Source organism: Octodon degus, unplaced genomic scaffold, assembly GCF_000260255.1.
Source record: "Octodon degus isolate 3935 unplaced genomic scaffold, OctDeg1.0 scaffold00078, whole genome shotgun sequence".
NCBI lineage: Eukaryota > Metazoa > Chordata > Mammalia > Rodentia > Octodontidae > Octodon > Octodon degus.
In genome coordinates this window covers 7,480,462-7,500,833 of record NW_004524654.1, presented here as the reverse complement: position 1 = coordinate 7,500,833, position 20,372 = coordinate 7,480,462, and the positions used below count along the sequence as shown (strand labels likewise).

Sequence of the window (20,372 nt, the reverse complement as noted above, 5' to 3'; positions counted from 1 at the left end):
CACACACACACACACACACACACACACACAAATAAATAAAATTAAAAAAAAAAATTCTTCACTGCATTAATACTCTTGTTCCCTTTATCCAAGGAACACTGCTAAGGGCCATGATGTTTCCCTGGCTCCAGTATTCTATGTTTAAAAATAATTTTTAGGGTCAGGGACACAGCTCAGCAGCACCGTACCTGCTTGGCAAGCACAAGGCCGACTTACATTTCTAGTACCAAAAATATTTTTTGCTTTAGTTCTTGCTTAAAAAAAATTTAGTGGACCTCAATTACTAGATGAAAAAACATATGCCCTCCTCAAGACCTCCTCATCCTAGGTTTTATCTATCTTTACCTTAAAATCCACATTACTAACGTAAGAGCCCCTCTCTCTAGACAAGCAGAATAACCTCTTGGCTTCCTTACCTTAAACTACTGCTTCCTTATACATAACTTCCTTATCTCCTATCAATCAAAGTTGCATTTTCATTGTTTTCTCTAAATAGGAACTGCCATCCTATAGAGTTCCATACGCTTCACAACATAACACTGTGAATTATTACTTCTCTCACTTTATGTGTTCTCTCCTCAATAAAACATTAACAAACTAGGGAATGTTTCTGCTATTCCATGCAACCACACAATACCAGGTCATGCTCCAAACAGGAAATACGGTTAATATTTATAGCATTAATCAGTAATAAAGCCCAAGATATAGCTCAGTGGCACAGCCTGCCTCGCAAGCACGAAGTCCTGAGTTCAGTTCCCAGTTCAAAAACAAAAGAACACAAGTCAGTAACGAATTTGGCCTTCACAACAGATGTATGAGGTAACATTTATCTCTACTTTAAGAACTGAGCAACATAACCTAACTTGTTAAACGTTAAAGTCAGTAAGTGGAAGAGTTAATGAACATTATTTTCCACTAAGGTATCACCTTTATTCTCAAAAGCTCACACTAAGGTATCAACTTTGTTCTCATAAATTAGTACCTTTCGGACATTAATGCCTGTAGTTTTTTCTCCTTGGGCATGCCGGTTTCTTAGTTCTGTTACTGTAGAAATGGGATTCAGACCAGCATTTTCAGCTAGTGTAGACGGAATGACTTCCATAGCATCTGCAAAGGCACGAACACAGTAGGACTCCATACCACTCAGTGTTCTTGAATATTCAGTCAATCGTAGGGCCAACTCTATTTCTGGAGCACCCCCTCCGGCAATAAGAGCTCTGAGACACACAAATAGTTTTAGGTTATTTTATCCAACAGAAAAGCATTTATAATAATTTATTCTTTTTATATTTAGAAAGGTCAAAACATTTAAGGCTTAATGTTTAAAATATTACTTAGTTGAGGGCTAGGGATATAGCTCAGTGGTACAATGCCTGCCCGTCAAGTGTGAGGCCCTGAGTTCAAGTACCAGTACCCAGAAAAATTACTTCATGATCTAAAATTTTTATTACCTCTTTTTCACTAAGCAGCGAATAACACACAGGGCATCATGAATGGAACGTTCAGCTTCTTCAATCACCAATTTGTTAGAGCCTCGAACAACAATTGTAACTGTTTTTCCAATGCTTGCACAGCCTGTAATCTTTAATAATTAAATTTTAAATTAGGTACCTGAGGTAAAGATTAAACAAAAACCCAGGGAAAAAAAGTTTAATTATACTATTACCTTGAGCAGTTTGCCAGAACCATTTAAATTGACCTCTTCAGCTAATTCAGCCGAACCCAGCATGTCAGCAGTAAATTGGTCAATATGAGCAACTGGCTTGGTTCCAATTGTCTGGGAAAATATAAACCACAAACTAAAAGTCACCTGCTTAATGGACATTCTTGTTTACATATAACAGATGCTAATATTTTACCTTACAAATGAATTCAATGTCTTCTCTTTCAATATCCTTGACCACCATAATCTTCATCTTGTTCAGAAAATGTAATGCAAGATCACTAAGAGCATCTCTAAAATATAAAATCAGTGTTTATGTTAATACTATGTGAAAAAACACTGCTATTCAACAACTGTTAAGACTTTCAACCATTTTATTATTGCTCAAATGGCTAATTATGTAGAATTTTTAAAATTTCAGCTATTATCCCAGTGCTGGGGAGGCTGAAAACAGGAGGATCACTATGAGTCTGAGCTGCATAGTGAGACCCTGTACCAAATACTTAACAAAACAAAAAACAAGGCTTTCCACTTATTTGTTATTTTAATCTTTTTTTTTTTTTTTTCTTGGCATAACCGGGGATTGAACTCAGACCCTTGCCTGGCTTATTCTAAGCCATCTCCCCGGCCCTTGTTATTTAAATCTTGGTCTAGAAAGTTATTATCTTACATTTAAATGATTATAAAGGAGGGGCTGGGGAGATGGCTCAGTGGAATAAGTGCTTCCCTGGCAGGTGCAAGGGCCTGAGTTCAATCCCTGGTTCCGGAAAATAAATAAATAATTATAAAGGAAATACAAACCACTTTTTATTAATCAAAATAGAATGATGCTACAAAACACAGACAACTGTTCCTTAAAAAACTGCAGGTGGGTATCCCAAATCAATTGTAATTAAGACTGAACAAAACATACTCCCGCACCTTAGGATAGACTTCTGTATGAGCAGGACGTTACACCCAGTTTTTTTAATTTGTTTCACTAAATTTAAAATATAGGCTCTCTCTTCTCGCAGTACTCGGTCCATCTGGGCATAGTCAGAAACTACTATTTGATTATCCATCTGTTTAGAAAAAGAAAACAATAACACATTGTTAAGCTCAGAGTGGTAACATATGTGCTTATGCATTTTTGAGGTCTTAGGTTCAATTCTCAGAACAAAAGTTTTTAGGTGAAAAGTGAGTTTTATGTTTTTATTTTTTAAAGAAAGAAGACTGAAAGATTCTTAACTGAAAATGTACATTTAAAACAAAGTATTTCTATATTATCATACAGAAACAAAAGGATATATACACGTTTGCAAAGATATATGTTCACATCTACTTTCAACTCTATTCACTACTGTCTTTATTTGGAATTTTTTTTTGGAGACAGGATGTAGCTATGTAGTTCAGGCTGGCTTGAACTACCTATGCAGCCTAAGCTGTTGCCAAACTCATGAATGAGGTCCCACTACCTTTGGCCTCCAGAGTGATGGAATCACAGGTATGTGCCCCCATACCTGGTCTACCTGAACCTTTTGCAAATACTTTTTTTAAAATAATGTATTTAGATCAGGGTCTAAACGGTGTACACGGTCTCACTACATAGATCAGTCTTGTAGTGATCCTCCTGTTTTCAGCCTCCTAAGCACTGTGATTACAGGTGTGTGCCACCGTGCCCAGTCTATTTTATTAAAAAAAAAAAAGGTAAAATGAGTCAGGTGTGGTGGTTCACTCAGAACAGTGAAGTAGGAGGTTTACCATGAGTTTCAGGCCAGCCTAAACTACAAAACACACATTTCCTGAATGTCAGTCTTTCTCATACAAACAATATACATATTATAGAGATAACTTCAGTTCAATCCTTTTTTACTCTATTGCTTGTTATATAAATGGTATGCTGAGAAGACAAGTTTTGTTTATATCAAAATCTTAAACAAGGGCTGGCGAGATAGCTCAGTGGGCTAAACACCTGCTTAGGCAAGTGCAGGGACCAGGGTGTTGATCCCTGGCACCATATGCTGCGCTTGCGCTGGCACCGTCACCGGCCCTGCCCCCTGGCAGGCTGAATCGGACTGAGTCTGGGCATGGTCGTGCTCGCCTGTAATCTTAAGTGTTGGGGAGGCTGAAAACAGGAGGATCACTGAGCCCACACTGCATAGTGAGATCCTGTACGAAATACACAAACATAAAAATAATAAAAAATATTAAACATTTGGAGGATGGTAGCAGAGATTGAACCCAACGCCTTTAGAGTTATCCATGTTTGGCTGGGGCCTGGACCACTGTGCCCAGCCAACAATTTTTGAATGGATTAAACTTTTGAGAAACAAGATAATTAACATGCATAAGGCAGTATGAGAAAAAATCTGAAGTACCAGCAATCTCCTCTAAATAATGGCATTTATATATTAAGACACAGGAATACCTAAGTAAAAGCAATTTGCTATACAGTATGGACAGAAATTTTAGTTTAGGTTTCCATTTGTACAAATATAAACCATCTGTAGCTACTAAGTTTCTGATTTCAAAAGGATTCAAACTCAGGATCTTGAGCTTGCCACAGATAGGTACTTATGACACTGAGCTATATCCCCAGGGCTAGAAAGTTACAAAGAAAATGAAAAATCCATCAACACTTATCATTTAGTTTCCTACATAACTCTAATTAATCTTCATCTATGAAGTCAATCATAATTTCAATGAACATACAATAGTCTACAGACTTAACAATTGTGGAACCAACACTTCCTACTTTTTTTCAAATTTGACTGACAGTGCTGAGATTAGAGGCATGAGCCAACTTGCCTGGCTCATTTTTTCATTAGTACCAGCATTTTTCATTTTTATTTTAATGAACAATTATCTGATCTACCAGAAGTTAAATAAACAGAAAACCAATTTTGGCTGGATTGTACTTACATCTGTTTTGGGAGCAGATAAGCAAAACTGAATGAGTCCAATCTTAGCCTTTTCAACTCTGGTTATGCCAGAATTTGCTACTTTTTGGGTAAGAACTAGCCCTTCCACCAATTCACAGTCATCAATTGTCCCACTAAGAGAAAAGAAAACAAGAAGGGTATAATTAAAAGGTGGTGAGAATTTAACAACAGATTAAAAATCATTAGTCCAATGAAAAATGCGCTTCAGCCTCACACTTTACTAGAATACAAAGAATCTGGAGACTCCATACTAACAGACATTACAAGAAAACAAATCCTTTAAAAAAACAAAGCAGGGATGGGAAGATAGCTAGGTGGTCTAAGTGCCTGCCTGGCAAGCACAAGGACCTGTAATCCCGGTATCACAATGCTGTGCCAGCTCCAGAACCAGGTGTGGTGACACATGCCTATAACCCCAGCGCTGGGGAAGCTGAAATAGCAGGATCACTACACGTCTAAGCTGTGTAGCAAGACCCAGTACCAAGCAAATAAAGATTAAAAAAAAAAAAAAAAAAGCCAGGCATGGTAGCGCATGCCTGTGATCCCAGCACTTAGGACACGGAGGCAAGACAATCACTGCAAGTTCCAGGCCAGCTTGGGCTACAAAGTGAGTTCAAGGCCAGCCTGAACTGCATAGTGAAACCATGCCTTCAAAAAGGAAAAAAAAAAGGAGGAAAAAAAAAAAAGCTGTTTTTCATCTAGGTACCTTCTTTTTAAATTTTAAAAATTCTTAGGGGCCGGGGAGATGGTTCAGTAGGATAAGCGCTTGACTGGCAAACTCAAGGATCTGAGTTCCATCCCTGGTTCCACAAAATAAATAAATAAATAAATAAATAAATAAAATAAATAAATAAAAATTCTTAAATTCTGGCCAACTGTTATGGTGCAGGTCTATAATGCTCACACTTAGAACAATGGGACAGGAGGATCACTGAGAGCTCAAGGGCAGCCTGGGCAACACAGTGAGATTGTAAGGGCAGCTTGGACTACAGAGCAAGACCTTATCTCAAAAACCCAAACGGAAATCCTCACAAGAGGGCTGGTGAGATGGCTCAGTGGTCTAAAGCACCTACTTAGAACAAACCAAGCTAAGCAAAGCACAGGGACCGCGGTTCAATCCCCAGCACCACATGCCAGCCCACCCCACCCCCTGGTGGGCTGAACTGGCCACACACACACAAAATCAATCAATCAATCAATAAATAAAAATTTTTAAAAAAATAAAAAAAGAAAATCCTCACGACAATAAAATAAAAAATCTTAGTAGTACATGCTTGCAGTATATTAACAACTACAGACAGAGGGCCAGGGATATAGCTCAGCAGCATAAGTGCCTGCCTGGCAAGCGCAGGGCCCCAAGTGCAATACCCAGTACTCAACTCTCCTTAACAAAACAAACAAAAATAGAAACCCTGCTCCCCAAAAAAACCTACTCATCGTGAGCAGCTGCAACACTGTTAACCTATTTTCTTTTGTCAATATTAAGGTTGTAACTAGAAATGCTTACCCAAGTTTCTTAACTATTTTAATATCTCTAAGATCTACACCAGTAGCCGTGGCAGGGTCAATCACTCTCATTACGGCATTTACACTCATTGGAGAAAGTAGACTTGAATACTGAGAGACCACCTAGATTAGAGGAAAAAAATGTTATCTTTACAGCAGAAAATGTCCTAAGTTTTCAAAGACAAAGATATTCAGGAGTTCTGATTACTTTTCTGAATAAGAAGGAGCCACATGAAGACACTACATACTACCTTTTCTACTTAGATTGTGAGCAGATCCACAAAGTAAAAATACATACTTAGGTTTTCTTTCACTTACTTTTCAGGCTGTGCAAATTGTGAACAGTTTAAAAAAAAAAAAAAAGCATCCAATTAATTTTATTGGATTTTTTTCCACCTTAGTGAATGAGGGCTCAGGAGATTTAGGGGTCTGATGAAGTTAATGGCTGCTAACGTTTGTTAACCATTTATGGATGTAACACTTTCCATGTATTAATCAACTTTTATATGGACTGCAACAGAGAGATTAAACCAATTGCCCAAAGTCATACAACCTGAAGAGTGGAACACTAAACACAATGTAAAGTCTATGACTAGAGCTAGTAATCATCATGCTATCTTTAAGTTCTGGGGAAACTGAACAAGCACCGTTTAGTATCACTTAAAACTAACTCTCCATTTAACATCTAAAGAAAAGCAACATACAGATTTAATACTGACTTGCCTAGCATGGGAGAGGCCCAGGTTTGACCCCTACCACTCTAAAAGTAAAGGGGAAAACAAAAAAGGGAGGAAGGATGGCTGAATGACAAATATTGATAGAAACAGATATCTAACATTTTCAATTGTTCAAATGCTTTGGATTAGACTTATTAAAATTTTTTTACTTCATTTTGTATTTTTTAAGAAACTTAAAAAATTTTATCACTGCTTTAGTTTCATAACTAAGAAAAGCAGCACAGACAATAGTTAAAGAGATAGGTCTTGATGGGCAGCACATCTTGGGTTCAAATTCAGTGCACCTCTTTTTTTTATAGATTAAACTCAGGAGGACATTGTGCATGCCAGGCAGGTGCTTATGTTGCTGCGCTATCTCCCTGGCCCAAGTACACCTCTTTATTAGCTGGCCTTATGTAAATTAACTTTTCCAGATCTACTTTCTTATAAATTAGAGGACTACCATTCTGCAAAGTCTTGAAGATTACATCCATGTGTACATATACACATGTAAATGTTAACTTTATGACAATGCTTAGCACACTTAACATTCAGGAAAAAGTAGCTGGGCATGGTGGCACATGTTTATATTTTTAAAAATGCACTTTTTGTTGTTGTTGTTCAGGGTCTCACTACATAGCCCACATTAGTAGCAATCCTCCTGATTGCTGCCTCCCAAGTGCTGGGATTACAGGCACACGCCACTGCACCCGGACTCCACTGCTGGCTCAGCGCACCTGGAGGCGGGGCCGGTGCGGCATGCAGAGCCACGGATTGAACCCTGGCCCCTGCGCTTAGCTAAGCAAGTGCTTAGTCCGCTGAGCTATACTGCCAGCCTGGTACATGTTTATAATCCCAGCTATTTGAAAGGTGAGGCAGAATGACCTGAATCTTTGAGTCCAGCTTGGGCAACTTGCTATCTTACCTCAAAAAGTAAAACAAAAAAGAGGGCCAAGGATGTAGCTCAGAACTATATCCTAGAGAGGCTCAATCCCTAGTACATACAAAAAACAAAAACAAAAAATCCATATGCTTACAGAAACTTTATGGCAGTCCTTAAGGGAAATGCATGGAAAAGCTTGCAAAAGGCAAATTTAAGGCTTGGAAACTCTTTAGGCATATTAAACCACTGTTAAAATGAAATACTGGAAGTGGATATAATGCCTATCAAATATTCTAGCTCCTTTATTAGCTTTATAGGTCATTCACCTCATAACCAATTTGTCATACATTTAATTAGTTACCTTTCCACCTGAGATAATGTTCCTTTACTGTGATTTCAAGAATCATCACAACAAAAAGAAACACACCTTAAACTGAATATGTCAACTATCTCTTAGGGCTTTTCTCACCTTTGAGTTCAATGAAGTGGTTGCACTATTTAACAAAGTTTCTCTGTCACTCAGTTCCACAGGCCGAGACATGTCAGTCAAGATTTCAAGACCCTTTTCCAAAGCCTTCTGGAATGACTCAGAAATGATGGTTGGATGAATTCCTGTTATTTATAAAAGTGTAGTTATTTAACTAAATAAACAGATAAACCACTTATTTGTCACAATTTAAAAATGTTCATTAAAATGTCAAAGCTGTCACAAATATTTTTCCTTTTGTGTGTGTGGTACTACTAGGGATGGATTTCAGGGCCTTGTACATGTAAGACAAATGCTCTGTATAACTGACCTACGTCCCTAGGTCATTACGGAACCATGAATACTCTTAATACAAACTAATATATGTATCAGTTGTGAAATTAAAGGCTCAAGTAACCTTTACTTCTAATCATGGCTAATAATTTACTTCTACTTAATCTGAGATAGATCAATTAGATATGCACATGATACTTAAGATTAAAAACCACATTTATACTTTTCAAAACATCATGCCTGTGTAAGCAGAGTGGGAAGTCACTACCATGACTAAACATTCTTTACTAAACCAAACTCTTTCTCTTCCAAATAATCAGTCTAAGGTTAGTAATACCATCATTCATTTCTTTTTCTTTTTTCTTTTGGTGGAACCGGGGATTGAACTCAGGCCTTTGTGCTTGCCAGGGAAGTGCTTATTCCACTGAGCCATCTCTCCGGCCCCACCATCATTCATTTCTGAAAAGCACAATTCTAATGAGAACCATACAAAAAGCACAGTAAAAATTTAAAGCAAAGCAACAAAACCTTAAGAAATTCATAGTAAAGTTGTTCTACCTTAGATCTGAGATCACTTAAAAATTTTGATTTTCCTAATGCGTATCTTTTTTAGACAGAGTGTCACTATGCAGTTCACACTGGCTTTGGACTCACAGCAATCCTATCTCAGCCTCCTGAGTGCTGAGATTACAGGCATGTGTCACCACACCTAGCTCCTAATGCTTGTCTTCAAAATAAAACACACACAACTTTTCTGCCCTTTCATTCAGCAACAAAACATTTCCTACTCACCTTTCTGAAGAAGCTTAGTACAGGAATCTAAGAGAGAGCCAGCAATGATGACTACTGATGTGGTACCATCTCCTGCTTCTATATCTTGAGCCTTAGACAATTCCACCAGCTATATGAACAGAACATGGAGCAGTCACTGAGAAATGTGTGTACCCAATAACATCTAATTCAGATCAGCACTGTTAAAAGCAGTTTGAAGACTTAATATAATTCATGATTTCTGATTTATATCTACCTTGAGTTTCATTTAAAAATGAAAATTGGTCAGATTTGGTGACACATGCCTATACTCTCAGCACTCAGGAGGCTGAGGCAGGAAGATCACAAGCTCTCCATCCTAGACTACTGAACAGTGAGTTCAAGGCCAGTGTGAACTATTGTCAAACACTATCTCAAAACACCAAAGCCACTCCCCTCTAAACATAGGGATGTATTTGTGGCATATAAAATCTATTTACGAAGAACCGGAGGGAGATAGCTCAGTAGAATAAGCACTTGCCTGGCAAGCGCAAGGGCCTGAGTTCAATCCCCGGTTCCGGAAAATAAATAAATAAAATAAAATAAAATTTACTTACGAACTTTTTAAAATATGGAGATACAATTTTTGATTCATATTATACAATGTAAAGTTATCTCAAAAGGACCTACTAGAAAGCACTAACATATTGTAGGTAGGTACCCTATAGATTTAGAAGTTGTAAAGCAAAACACTCCTGAGTATCAGTTTAAGTCATACTTACATAAAAAAGGACTTTTTTTTTTTGTGGTACCAGAGATCAAATTTAGAACTCTGCATTTGCCAGGCAAGCACATACGCTGCTGAACTATATCTCTGGCCTAAAAGGACTTTTTTTTTTTTGAGATGAGAGTCTTAATACACTGTCTAGCCTGGCCTCAAATTCTTGAGCTCAGGGATCTATCTATCTCAGCCTCCTGACTAGGACGGGTTATAGGCCTGTGCTGCTACACCCAATATGATGTTTCAAAACAGGAATTTCTACGGCATTTGTTTTGAATGATACGGTGACTTTTTCCTTGACACCTGAAATCATACCTATGATCTTTAAACTGGTATTTAAAAAACAAATTTGAGTGCAAATTTCAACATTTATCTTATATACAACAATTTTATTGTCTAGGTCATGAAAGTGGAGCTCAGTGAAAGAACGTTTAACATATGCAGGGTGATGAGTACAATCATGAGTACTCCTAAAATGAAAACAAAATTATTTTGTTCTCCATCTAATACTAAGACTAATGTGCAATAAAAAATTACTGCTATGGGGGTCAGGGAGATGGCTCAGTAGAATAAGTGCTTCCCTGGCAAGGGCAAGGGCCTGAGTTCAATCCCTGGTTCCGCAAAAATAAATAAATAAATAAATAAATAAATAAATAAATAAATAATTACTGTTATGGCTTGTGTCTACTTTCCCTCCAAAGCCTGATGCACTCATGAGGCAGGCAGCATGAAAGCAACTTAAGGGAGACAGACTTGCTATCTGTAGCCACTGTTGCTAATTTCTCCCTTGCTTTCTTTTTGCCACTGCCATGAAAGATTGCTCTCTGCTATATTCTCCTCTGCCTTGGAGCCAGCTGGGTATGGACTGAAACTTTCAGTAACAATGAGCTAAATAAACTGTTCCTTTCTTCATTTGGGGTGTTAAGATATTTGCCCCACTAACTGAGACATTTACAGATTATGTTTACTCTTAACTGTATAGTACATTCCTATAGACAAGGTGATTCATGTTTTTAAAAATTTCTTGTTTAACCTTTTATTTGGTACCAGGTCTCACTATGCAGCTTGGACTCCTACTGATCCTGTCTCAGTCTCCCCAGCACTGGGATTACAGATGTGCACCACCATGCCGTTTCAGTGGCCAGCATGGCGCACCCAGACTTCTGGGGCCAGCGCAGCATGTGGTACCAGGGATCAAACCCAGGTACTTGTACTTGCCAGGCATGCACTTAGACTGCCGAGTTATCTCCCCAGCCTGGTGATTCATGTTTTATTATTAGTTTATGCTAAAATAATATATATCCTAAAAATGTCTATTTAGCATAAAGAAAAACTTCACTGCATTCAAATGGTATTACATGATCAACAAAATACTCTTTTTTTTTCTTTTTTGCAGAACTGGGGATTGAACTCAGGCCCTTATGCTTGCCAGGGAAGCTCTTATTCCACTGAGCCATCTCCCCAGCCCAACAAAATACTCTTGTTATCATGTACCAAACAAAAGCTGGGCCTAGTGGTAAACACCCATAATCCCAACTACTCAGGAGACTGAGGCAAGAGGATCACAAGCTTGAGCCCACTCTGGGAAACTTGGTGAGATGTTGTCCCAAAATAAAAATAAAGGGCTGGGGATGTGGTAGACTGTTTGCCTAGCATGTTTTTTATTTTTTTTGCGCAACCAGGGATTGAACTCAGGCCCTTGTACTTGCCAGGCAAGCACTTATTCTACTAAGCTATCTCCCCAGCTCCTGCCTAGCATGTTAGAGGCCCTGTGTTCTATCTCCAGTAATGTACTGTCAAATATTCAAAAATATACTTGAAAACCAAACTTCACCTATAATTACCCTTACCATTCTGGCTGCTGGATGTAACACTTGCATTTGTTTCAGAATGGTGGCACCATCATTTGTAATGGTCACATCACCTTTCCCATCTTGAATCTGGCGGGAAAAAAAAATTTCAACATGACATCTAAAGCACCACTGAATTTTAATACTTCATAGTAAGTTAATTTGTTCACATAGCACTTAATTTCAAATTTTCTTTCCTTACATAATGGTTATTACAATAATTTAATATTCAGTAACAATTTAATTTTATAAAATAAACAAATGGCTTTGTTCAAGGTATTTTAAAGATTTTTTTTTTGCTCCAAATGCCTTCAGGGCAGGTTTGGCTGGCTTGAGTTGTGGGGATTGAACCACAGCAACCTAAGCCTGATGCTTTGTTGAAGCAGCCACTTAAAGAACTGAGCGAAGGGGCAGGCCCCCCTGTTCAAGGTATTTTAAATGTGAACTAATACAGATAAACGCAAAGACAGAAAACACACTATTAGAAAATAGTAGGCATTAATTATTTCCAGGTGTGGTGTTTCCTGCCTGTAGTTCCAGCACTGTGAGGCCAGGTGAGGCAGGATGGTTTCAACTTCAAGTCTAGTCTGGCAAATTAACAACTGAGAGCCTAGCTCAAAATAAAAGAGCTGGGAAATGTGGCTCAGTGTAAAGAAGGCCCCAAATTCAATTCTTAGTTTAAGGGAAAAAGTCATTTCTGATTTCATACTGTTAAAAACACAACTGTTGGGCCAGGGAGATAGCTCAGCTGCCTAAGTGCCTGCCTGGCAAGCACAAAGTCCTGAGTTTGATCCCCAGTACCAAAATAACCCAAACTAATCTCCACCAGGAAGTTCCAAAACAGTACCATATAATACAGACATAATTCTAAGTCAACATGGTAACCTGTTTCATAATATCCTCAAAAAGGCAACAGCACTGGGAGGCACAGACTTTAGATCATTCTATCAGTATATCATCCAATAATTCGTATTATTTTGCCTCTTATTTTGGGGTATCAAGTAGATCTGAATTTGAGGATATTTTTTTTTTCTTTTGGGGGAACCGGGATTGAACTCAGGCCCTTGCACTTGCCAGGGAAGCACTTATTCTAATGAGCCATCTTGGCCGTAAAAATTTGAGAAGGATTTCTTTTTGGCTATTTCAGGCTGCCTCAAGGACAGATCTGGTGCAGCTTCTGGAGTTGGGAATCAAACCACGGTCCTATGTGACTGACTGCAATTGAGGGCATTGTTATCAAAAAGGTTTTGAGCAGGGCATTGGTGGTGTACCACAGCAAACCCAGCACTCAGGAGGCTGAGACAGGAGTATGGCTGCAAGTTTAAGGCCAGCCTGAATTGCATAGCAAGACCTTGACTTACAAGACCCTTTCTCCACAAGAGATTCTGAAATTATATATATATATATATATATATATAGAGAGAGAGAGAGAGAGAGAGAGAGTGTGTTGGTTTTTTTTTGGGGGGGGGGGAGACACATTGGCTATACAGTTCAAGCTAGCCCCGAACTTGTTACATAGCCCAGAGGAAAATATCTGATTTATGGTCCTGATCAACCAAGCTAGAAGCAAATTTGAAACTTTACAGTCTTTGTCATTAGCATTTAAAATTAACCTGACATCTGGACTACTACATTTGCCAGCTAACTCTACCTATCCTTTTGTGTATGCACTGTTTAAAACTACCAAAGAATTATTAGATCATCTGAATTAAAATGTATATTTAGACTTAATGAACTATATAAACAGCTATATTACTCTGAATTTTAAAAGGATTAAAAAAAATAGTTAAGTCCCATTCACTTCAAAGTAATCTCAACTCTTAATGCTGGTGAGATAGCTCAGTGGACTAAGTGCCTGCACTAAGTCCTTGGCACCTCATCCTATGCCAGCCCTGCCCCCTCGGTGTGCTGAGCCAGCCTGTCAATTGGTGGCATACACCTGTAATCCCAAGCACTGGGGAGGCTGAAACAGAAGGATCACTACAAGTCTTAGCTGTACAGTGAGACTCTGTACCAAATACATCAAAAACTTTTAAAGTACCTAACACTTATAAAACAGTACGTCTTAATCTTTTATCACACCTTCTATTAGGAACAGTGGCACTTGTTACTACTGAGCAAGTTAGCTTTTTACCATTTTATCCATTCCTTTTGGTCCAAGGCTTGTTCTAATAGCATCAGCAACAGCTGTAAGAGGAAAAAAAAAAATAAGACTCTTCTAAAAACCAAGGTATTTTTCCCTTGAATGATTATTTTGTCTTATTAGGGTATGCTATGCAATTTACCATTTCCACTAAAGAAAATTAATGTTTAGAAAACAATCTATAGAAAATAGTAATTATCTTACATCTTTTAAATTTAGGATAAGTTTTTATTAAAAGTCACTATACGGTACGTGCTCTGCCTTTTGGTTGAACATATTTGGAAATACCTTTATCTAAATAGTACAATCTAAGGCCGGCCAAATAGCTCATCAGATTAAAGCACCTGCAAGCAGATGCAGGGGCCGGGGCCTTGATCCCCGGGCCTGCCTTGCTGGCCCTGCCCCTGGGGCATGGTGAGACAGCAATTGAGACTAGGCATGGTGTTGCACGTTTGTAATCCCAGCTCTTGGGAGGCTGTAAACAGGTGGATCACTACAAATCCGATCTAGTACTGAGACCCTGAACACCCTGTAGACCCGTTCCTAAAACACACACACACACACACACACACACACACACACACACACACACAATCTAGCTGGCTGTGGCAGTACACACCTGTAATTCCCAGCCTGGGCTTCAAAGTGAGCTCAAGGTGTCTCAAAAAGAGAAATAATACAATCTACTTAGAACCTCTGACTTACATAGGACAAGCAGCAGCTGGGTAAGGTGGCACACACCTCACCCCAGAAGCCCAGGAAGCTGGGGCAGGAGGAGCACTATGATCTTGGGACCAGCCTGGGTGCCTATTGTGAGTTCAAGGCCAGGTTGAATCACATGGCAAGATCCTGTCTCAAAAAATCCTAGCCAGGTTATAGCTCAGCAGCACATGGAGTTCAATTCCCCAGAGAACTCCATAGTGACACATGCCTATAATCCCAGCACTCAGGAGGTTGAGGCAGGAGGACTGCCCTGGGTTCAAGGCCAGCTTGGGCTACATAGTCAGTTCGGGGCCAGACTGAACTACACATAGCAGACCCTATCTCAAAACCATCAAAATCACCACCACCACGGATAACATAATGGCAATGACTAAACTCCCTGATTTTAGAGTTCTTGTTTTGTCAAAAGTGAACCTCTGCCTCAGCTTCCTCAGTGTTGGGATTACAGGCATGTGCCAAACACAACTAGCTATGTTCTTAATTATCCACGAGAATGTTTTAGAATGTTCTGTTAATTTACTTTTTGTTGGGTTTTTTTGTTTTTATTTTTGATTATGTAGTCCTAGTTGGCTTGGAATTGTCGCATTCTTTCCGCCTCAGTCTCCTGAGGGCTACAATTACAAATGTGAACCCCTACACCTGGCTTTGTTAATTCACTAACAATTTTTTCCTATTTTCTATCAAAAGTTGGAACTGATGAACGGTACTCAACCCCTTTTCTTTGTGAAGTCCAGAAAAATTTATTCATTTTTTCCCTTTATTTATAGCTAAATGGATTTTTTTTTTTTTTTTTTTGGCAGCCATCTCAGCCCTAGGGGTGAGGCTGGCACGGCATGTGGTGCCAGGGATCAAACTGGGGTCCCTGAACTTTGCCTAAGCAGGCCTTGCAGACCACTGAGCCATCTCACCAGCCCCTAAACAGATGCATCCTTTTTCTTTTTTTATGTATTTAGTAAAGGATCTACAGGGTCACACTACACAGATTGGACTCAGCGATCATCCTGTTTTCAGCCTCCCAAGCGCTGGCATTACTGGCGTGCACCATGCCCAGCCTCGGGGTTGGGGCCAGCACACCGGGGATTGAACCCCGGTCCCTGCATCTGCCTCAGCAGGAGCTTTAATCCACTGAGCTATATGGCTGGCTCTTTAAATGGATGTATCTTAAGACTATACTCTTAGGGCTGGTGAGATGGCTCAGTGGTCTAAAGCACCTACTTAGAACAAGCTTAGCAAAGCACAGGGACCACGGTTCAATCCCTCAGCACCACATGCCAGCCAGCCCGCCCCCTAGTGGGCTGAGCTGGCCACACACACACACACACACAAATAAATAAAAAAAAAAAAAAAAAAAAAAAAAGACTATACTCTTAGGTGAATTAAGTCAGACACACTTTTTTTTTTTTTGTCTTTTGAGACTCAGTTTCTATGCAGTTTAGTCTGGTCTTAAGCTCACTTTGTAGCCCAGGCTGGTCTTGAACTTACAAGGATCCTCTTGCTTCAGCCGCTTACCCTACACAGACACACTTTTAAATATCACATTGTGTAGACCAGTGATACAGCTCAGTGACACAGTGCCTGTCTAGCAAGCACAAGGTCCTGAGTTCAATCCCCCAAACCAGGATAAAACAAAAACACCATGTTGTGCACTGGGGTGGGTCTTTGGTGCTTTTCATTCCACCAGTGCCCAACTCCCACAGAGAACTGAGGCCAGCATGGGCCTGGACCAAAAGTACCTGGTGGACAAAAGCTACACTGAGGGCTTTGTGTTCTCCCAGTCAGATGTTACAGTATTTGAACCAGCCACAGTCCTTACTGGCACAATCACATTCAAGTCTTATGAAAAGGAAAATGTCAGCCTGCCAGGAGTGAAGAAAGTTTTAGGCAAGTATGGCCCTGCCTATGTGCAATAACTACCAGAAATAGAACTGCAGAGAAAGATGATGATATTGATCTCTTTGGAGCTAACGATGAAGAGGAAAATGAAGCAAAGAGGATAAGAGAAGAACTTGCACAGTATGAGTTCAAGAAAGTCAAAGACATACACTTGTTGCCAAGTTTTCCACCTTGCTAGATATGAAACCTTGAAATGATGAGGCAGAGTAAAATTAGAGGAGCGCATCTGAAGCTTTCAAGCAGATAGCTTGGTCTGGGGCTCCTCTAAACTACTTCCAGGGGAATATGGAATTAAACTGTAAATACAGTAGTTATATTTGAAGATGATAAAGTTGGAACAGATATACTAGAGAAGGAGATCACTACCTTTGAGGACTATGTGCAGTCCATGGATGTTGCTGTGTTTAACAAGATCTAAAATTCAACCCAGGGGCGGGGTAGATAGCTCAGTGGAGAAAGTGCTTGCTTGGCAAGTGGAAGGTCCTGAGTTCAATCCCTGGTACCACCAAAATAAATAAATAAATAAAATTCAACCCAGATCACTGCACTTCAATAAAAGCTTGAATGGGGGCCAGGGAGATGGCTCAGTGGAATAATCACTTCCCTGTAAGCACAAGAGTGTGAGTTCAATCCCCAGTTCTGCAAAAAAAAAAAAAAAAAAAAAAAAAAAAAAAAAAAAGCAAAGCTTGAAGAACCAAACAAACAAAAATCATTATTTCTCTAGTGTGAGACATGGAAAGTATAAATAAAAACCAAAACATGTAATATATATTGGGAAATAGGAAGACAATGTTCAAATGAGCAGGAAAAAGGGGGGGCTGAAAGAAGGACAAAATAGAAACAAAAGCTTTTGTAAATGAGAGGTGGAAGGGAGGGAGTGGAATGGGAAAAGATGTATCATGTACAAGTACAAATTCTCTAGCTAAGTGTTACTATGTATATCTAAAATGTATCAATAAATGCAAAAAACATTATCTTCTTCCTGATAAACCATTACCACCATACTACATATGTAGGATAAACTGTGCCCCAATCATTTTTGCATATTTTGTCACTAGCACAATGTTTTTGCCCAGGGGCCTAGGATATAGCTCAGGGGCATAAGGGTCTGCCTTTCCACTGGATCCCGAAACAAAAACAAAACCAAAACCAACAATGATTTTGCCCATATTGGGAAAAATAACATTTTGTTAAAGAATTTAACAAAAAATATTGTGTGGAATTTAAAAATTACATTACCTGAATCTCTTAACTCTGGTCTATTGTTTCTAATTATCTTATCAATATTACCACTTTCAAAAATTTTAATTGTTCTAAACAGTGATGATTCTCCAAGCATTGCATTTCAAGAATGCTCTTTACAAATGTCAAGACTAAAAAGATAACTATTTAAATAAATACAGCACTTTAAGATTCTTATATCTATGCAAATGCCTTTAACATTCAGTGTGGCAAATAGTAGGCATGATAATAATCTTGATTAAACTGTTCATGCTCAGGGGCCGGGGAGATGGCTCAGTAGAATAAGCGCTTGCCTGGCAAGCACAAGGGCCTGAGTTCAATCCCTGGTTCCGCCAAAAAAATAAATAAAAAAATAATAATAAATTGTTCATGCTCCAAAGTACTCGAATGTGGTTTTCCTCATCAACAACATTTAAAAAAAAAAAAAAATACTATAAGCTGATTTCCAGTATTAAATGAAAATTGCACCTGGCAGAAGCTTTTTTCAGTTACTTGGTATGGTTTTGTCTGACTAAGGAAAACTGCTTCAGGGCCTTTTTGCTCTATGAGTGCACCTCAATGCTCCACGTGGGTAGGTTCAGAGATTTAAGAAGATCTAAAGATGCCTGTCTCTTACGTTGCTTCAATTTTCTAAAAAAAAAATTTTTAATGTATTTAGTAGAGTCTACACAAGGTCTCAATACACAGATCAGACTCGTAGTGATCCTTCCAGCTTTTCAGTCTCCCAAGTGCTGGGATTACAGGTATGCACCACCATGGCACCAGGAATCAAACCCCAGACCCTGCAGTTTCCTGCGTCTGCCTAAGCAGGTGCTTTAATTAGCTGAGCTATCTGGCAGGCCCTAAATTGTTTTGTTTGTTGAAAATTAATCACAGCATACATTCTCTTGACCATCTTGAAGGCCCAGAATTTCTTTCAACATCTTCATTCCAATCTAATAAATGTAACCAACAGCAATTATTCCCTACGTAACAATCCCTCTGGGTATAGTAGCACTTAGGAGACTGAGGCTGGAGGATTACCATGATTTTGAGGTCAGCCAGGGCTACAGAGCAAGATCCTGCCTTAGGAAGGAAAAAAGAAAGGAAGACAGAAAAGTAGGACAGACGGATGGATGGACACTACTGTATTTAACTACCAGGAGCCTATCTTTTGGTCCACCTTCCCAGTCTCTTGGGCTGATGACTGCAAATATCTGCAAGGTTTATAAAGATACACAAGAATCTTTACATAACATTCTCCTTTAATTCTGACAACGTTTCTACAAAGTAGCTGCTACCTCATTTCTCTTTAGGATAATCTATAGCTACCAGATATGAAGCCAGGCACTTTTTTTTTGTTTTTAAAGTCACCACTCCCTTCTGTATCTATCCAGCCCCATCCTACCTTTACAATCTCACTTCTTCACGCACTTTATTCTCCAACCCAAGAGAAATACAGTACTCAATACACACCCAAGCAAGCTCTTTAAACCTTTGTTCTCGTCTATGTTTTTCTATTTTAACTCAAATTCTCTTAATCCCCACAGTTCTAATAGTATTTTTCTCAACTATAAGGATAAGGAAACCCTGGCTCAGAGAATCCCCACAGTTCTAATGGTATTTTTCTCAACTATAAGGATAAGGAAATCCTGGCTCAGAGGTAAAAGATCACAAAGCTAACAAAATCGGACACAAATCTTTTATTTCCACCACATGCCAATGTTCCACAAAAATAAACCCATACTCTTTCTTGGCTGCAAGAATCGACATAAAGAGTACGTCAAATGTCCCTAATTATTCCCAAACAAGAAGGATAAATCCTGCTCCAATTTAGACGCACAGATCACCCAATTAGTCCCAGTAATTGTACCAAGAGAAGCTTATTTAAAATCGCCTTTTAGGAGACTGTAAATGCTGAAAAGTAATGTGCAACAGTGTACCACTGGGTCCAATAAGCACATAAACGACAGTTTGTATCTAATCCCAGGGAACAGCTCAAGGCAGCCCTTGGTATGTCAGAACGCTATCGGGCTCCCACGTGATGACTGCACAGCCGAGAACTACAAGCGTCTAACATCCCAAATGGTATAGATATTAGCCTCCATATCGAGGTCTTGAATCGCTGGCAACAGAAACTCTTCACAAAGAAACCCTTTACAAAGCTTCTACTGGGAGAAAACCACCTTGAACGAATAGGGACTGGGCCATACCCATCTAGAAAACAAAGTGAGTGCAGAGGCCCACCCCACAAAGCCGGGGTGCGGATGGAGGAGGGGTATACCTTTGGCTGCCGAAATGTTGCTGAAGCGGATCTGGGCCGGTTTGTCGCGGTCCTGGTAGGCGCTTTTCCCGCGGCCGCCAGCAGTCCCAGCGGGGGCCCCGCTCCGGGGTGCCACATTCTCTGGCATGGCAAATTTAATTAAGTAGGAGTGGGCTCAGCAGGAACGGATGGACACGGATTATGGTCCGCTTTGGGATAACGGCAGGCAAACACCGCCCTCAGGAACCTTCCAGAAAGCGGCGCCGGCGTCGGGAGGAGGCAGAGGCGGAGAAAAGGTC

At 39.4% G+C, this 20,372-nt stretch overlaps 1 protein-coding gene and 1 pseudogene across 1 annotated transcript in view; one reads left to right on the top strand and one right to left on the bottom strand.

The window, feature by feature from the left end:
• Cct4 (chaperonin containing TCP1 subunit 4) overlaps positions 1 to 20,372 on the bottom strand; it is a 21,786-nt gene extending 1,414 nt beyond the window's left edge. Inside the window, exons 1-12 of the mRNA XM_004649033.3 lie at positions 20,095 to 20,372; positions 13,965 to 14,017; positions 11,831 to 11,920; positions 9,242 to 9,350; positions 8,159 to 8,301; positions 6,092 to 6,213; positions 4,565 to 4,697; positions 2,585 to 2,724; positions 1,860 to 1,956; positions 1,667 to 1,777; positions 1,452 to 1,582; positions 983 to 1,217 (exon numbers count right to left, since the gene is read on the bottom strand). Coding sequence (XP_004649090.2) covers positions 983 to 1,217; positions 1,452 to 1,582; positions 1,667 to 1,777; positions 1,860 to 1,956; positions 2,585 to 2,724; positions 4,565 to 4,697; positions 6,092 to 6,213; positions 8,159 to 8,301; positions 9,242 to 9,350; positions 11,831 to 11,920; positions 13,965 to 14,017; positions 20,095 to 20,221 — 1,491 coding nt within the window. The 5' untranslated portion in view covers positions 20,222 to 20,372. The remainder of the gene's footprint in view (positions 1 to 982; positions 1,218 to 1,451; positions 1,583 to 1,666; positions 1,778 to 1,859; positions 1,957 to 2,584; positions 2,725 to 4,564; positions 4,698 to 6,091; positions 6,214 to 8,158; positions 8,302 to 9,241; positions 9,351 to 11,830; positions 11,921 to 13,964; positions 14,018 to 20,094) is intronic.
• On the top strand, positions 16,409 to 17,007 carry LOC105742840 (annotated as a pseudogene).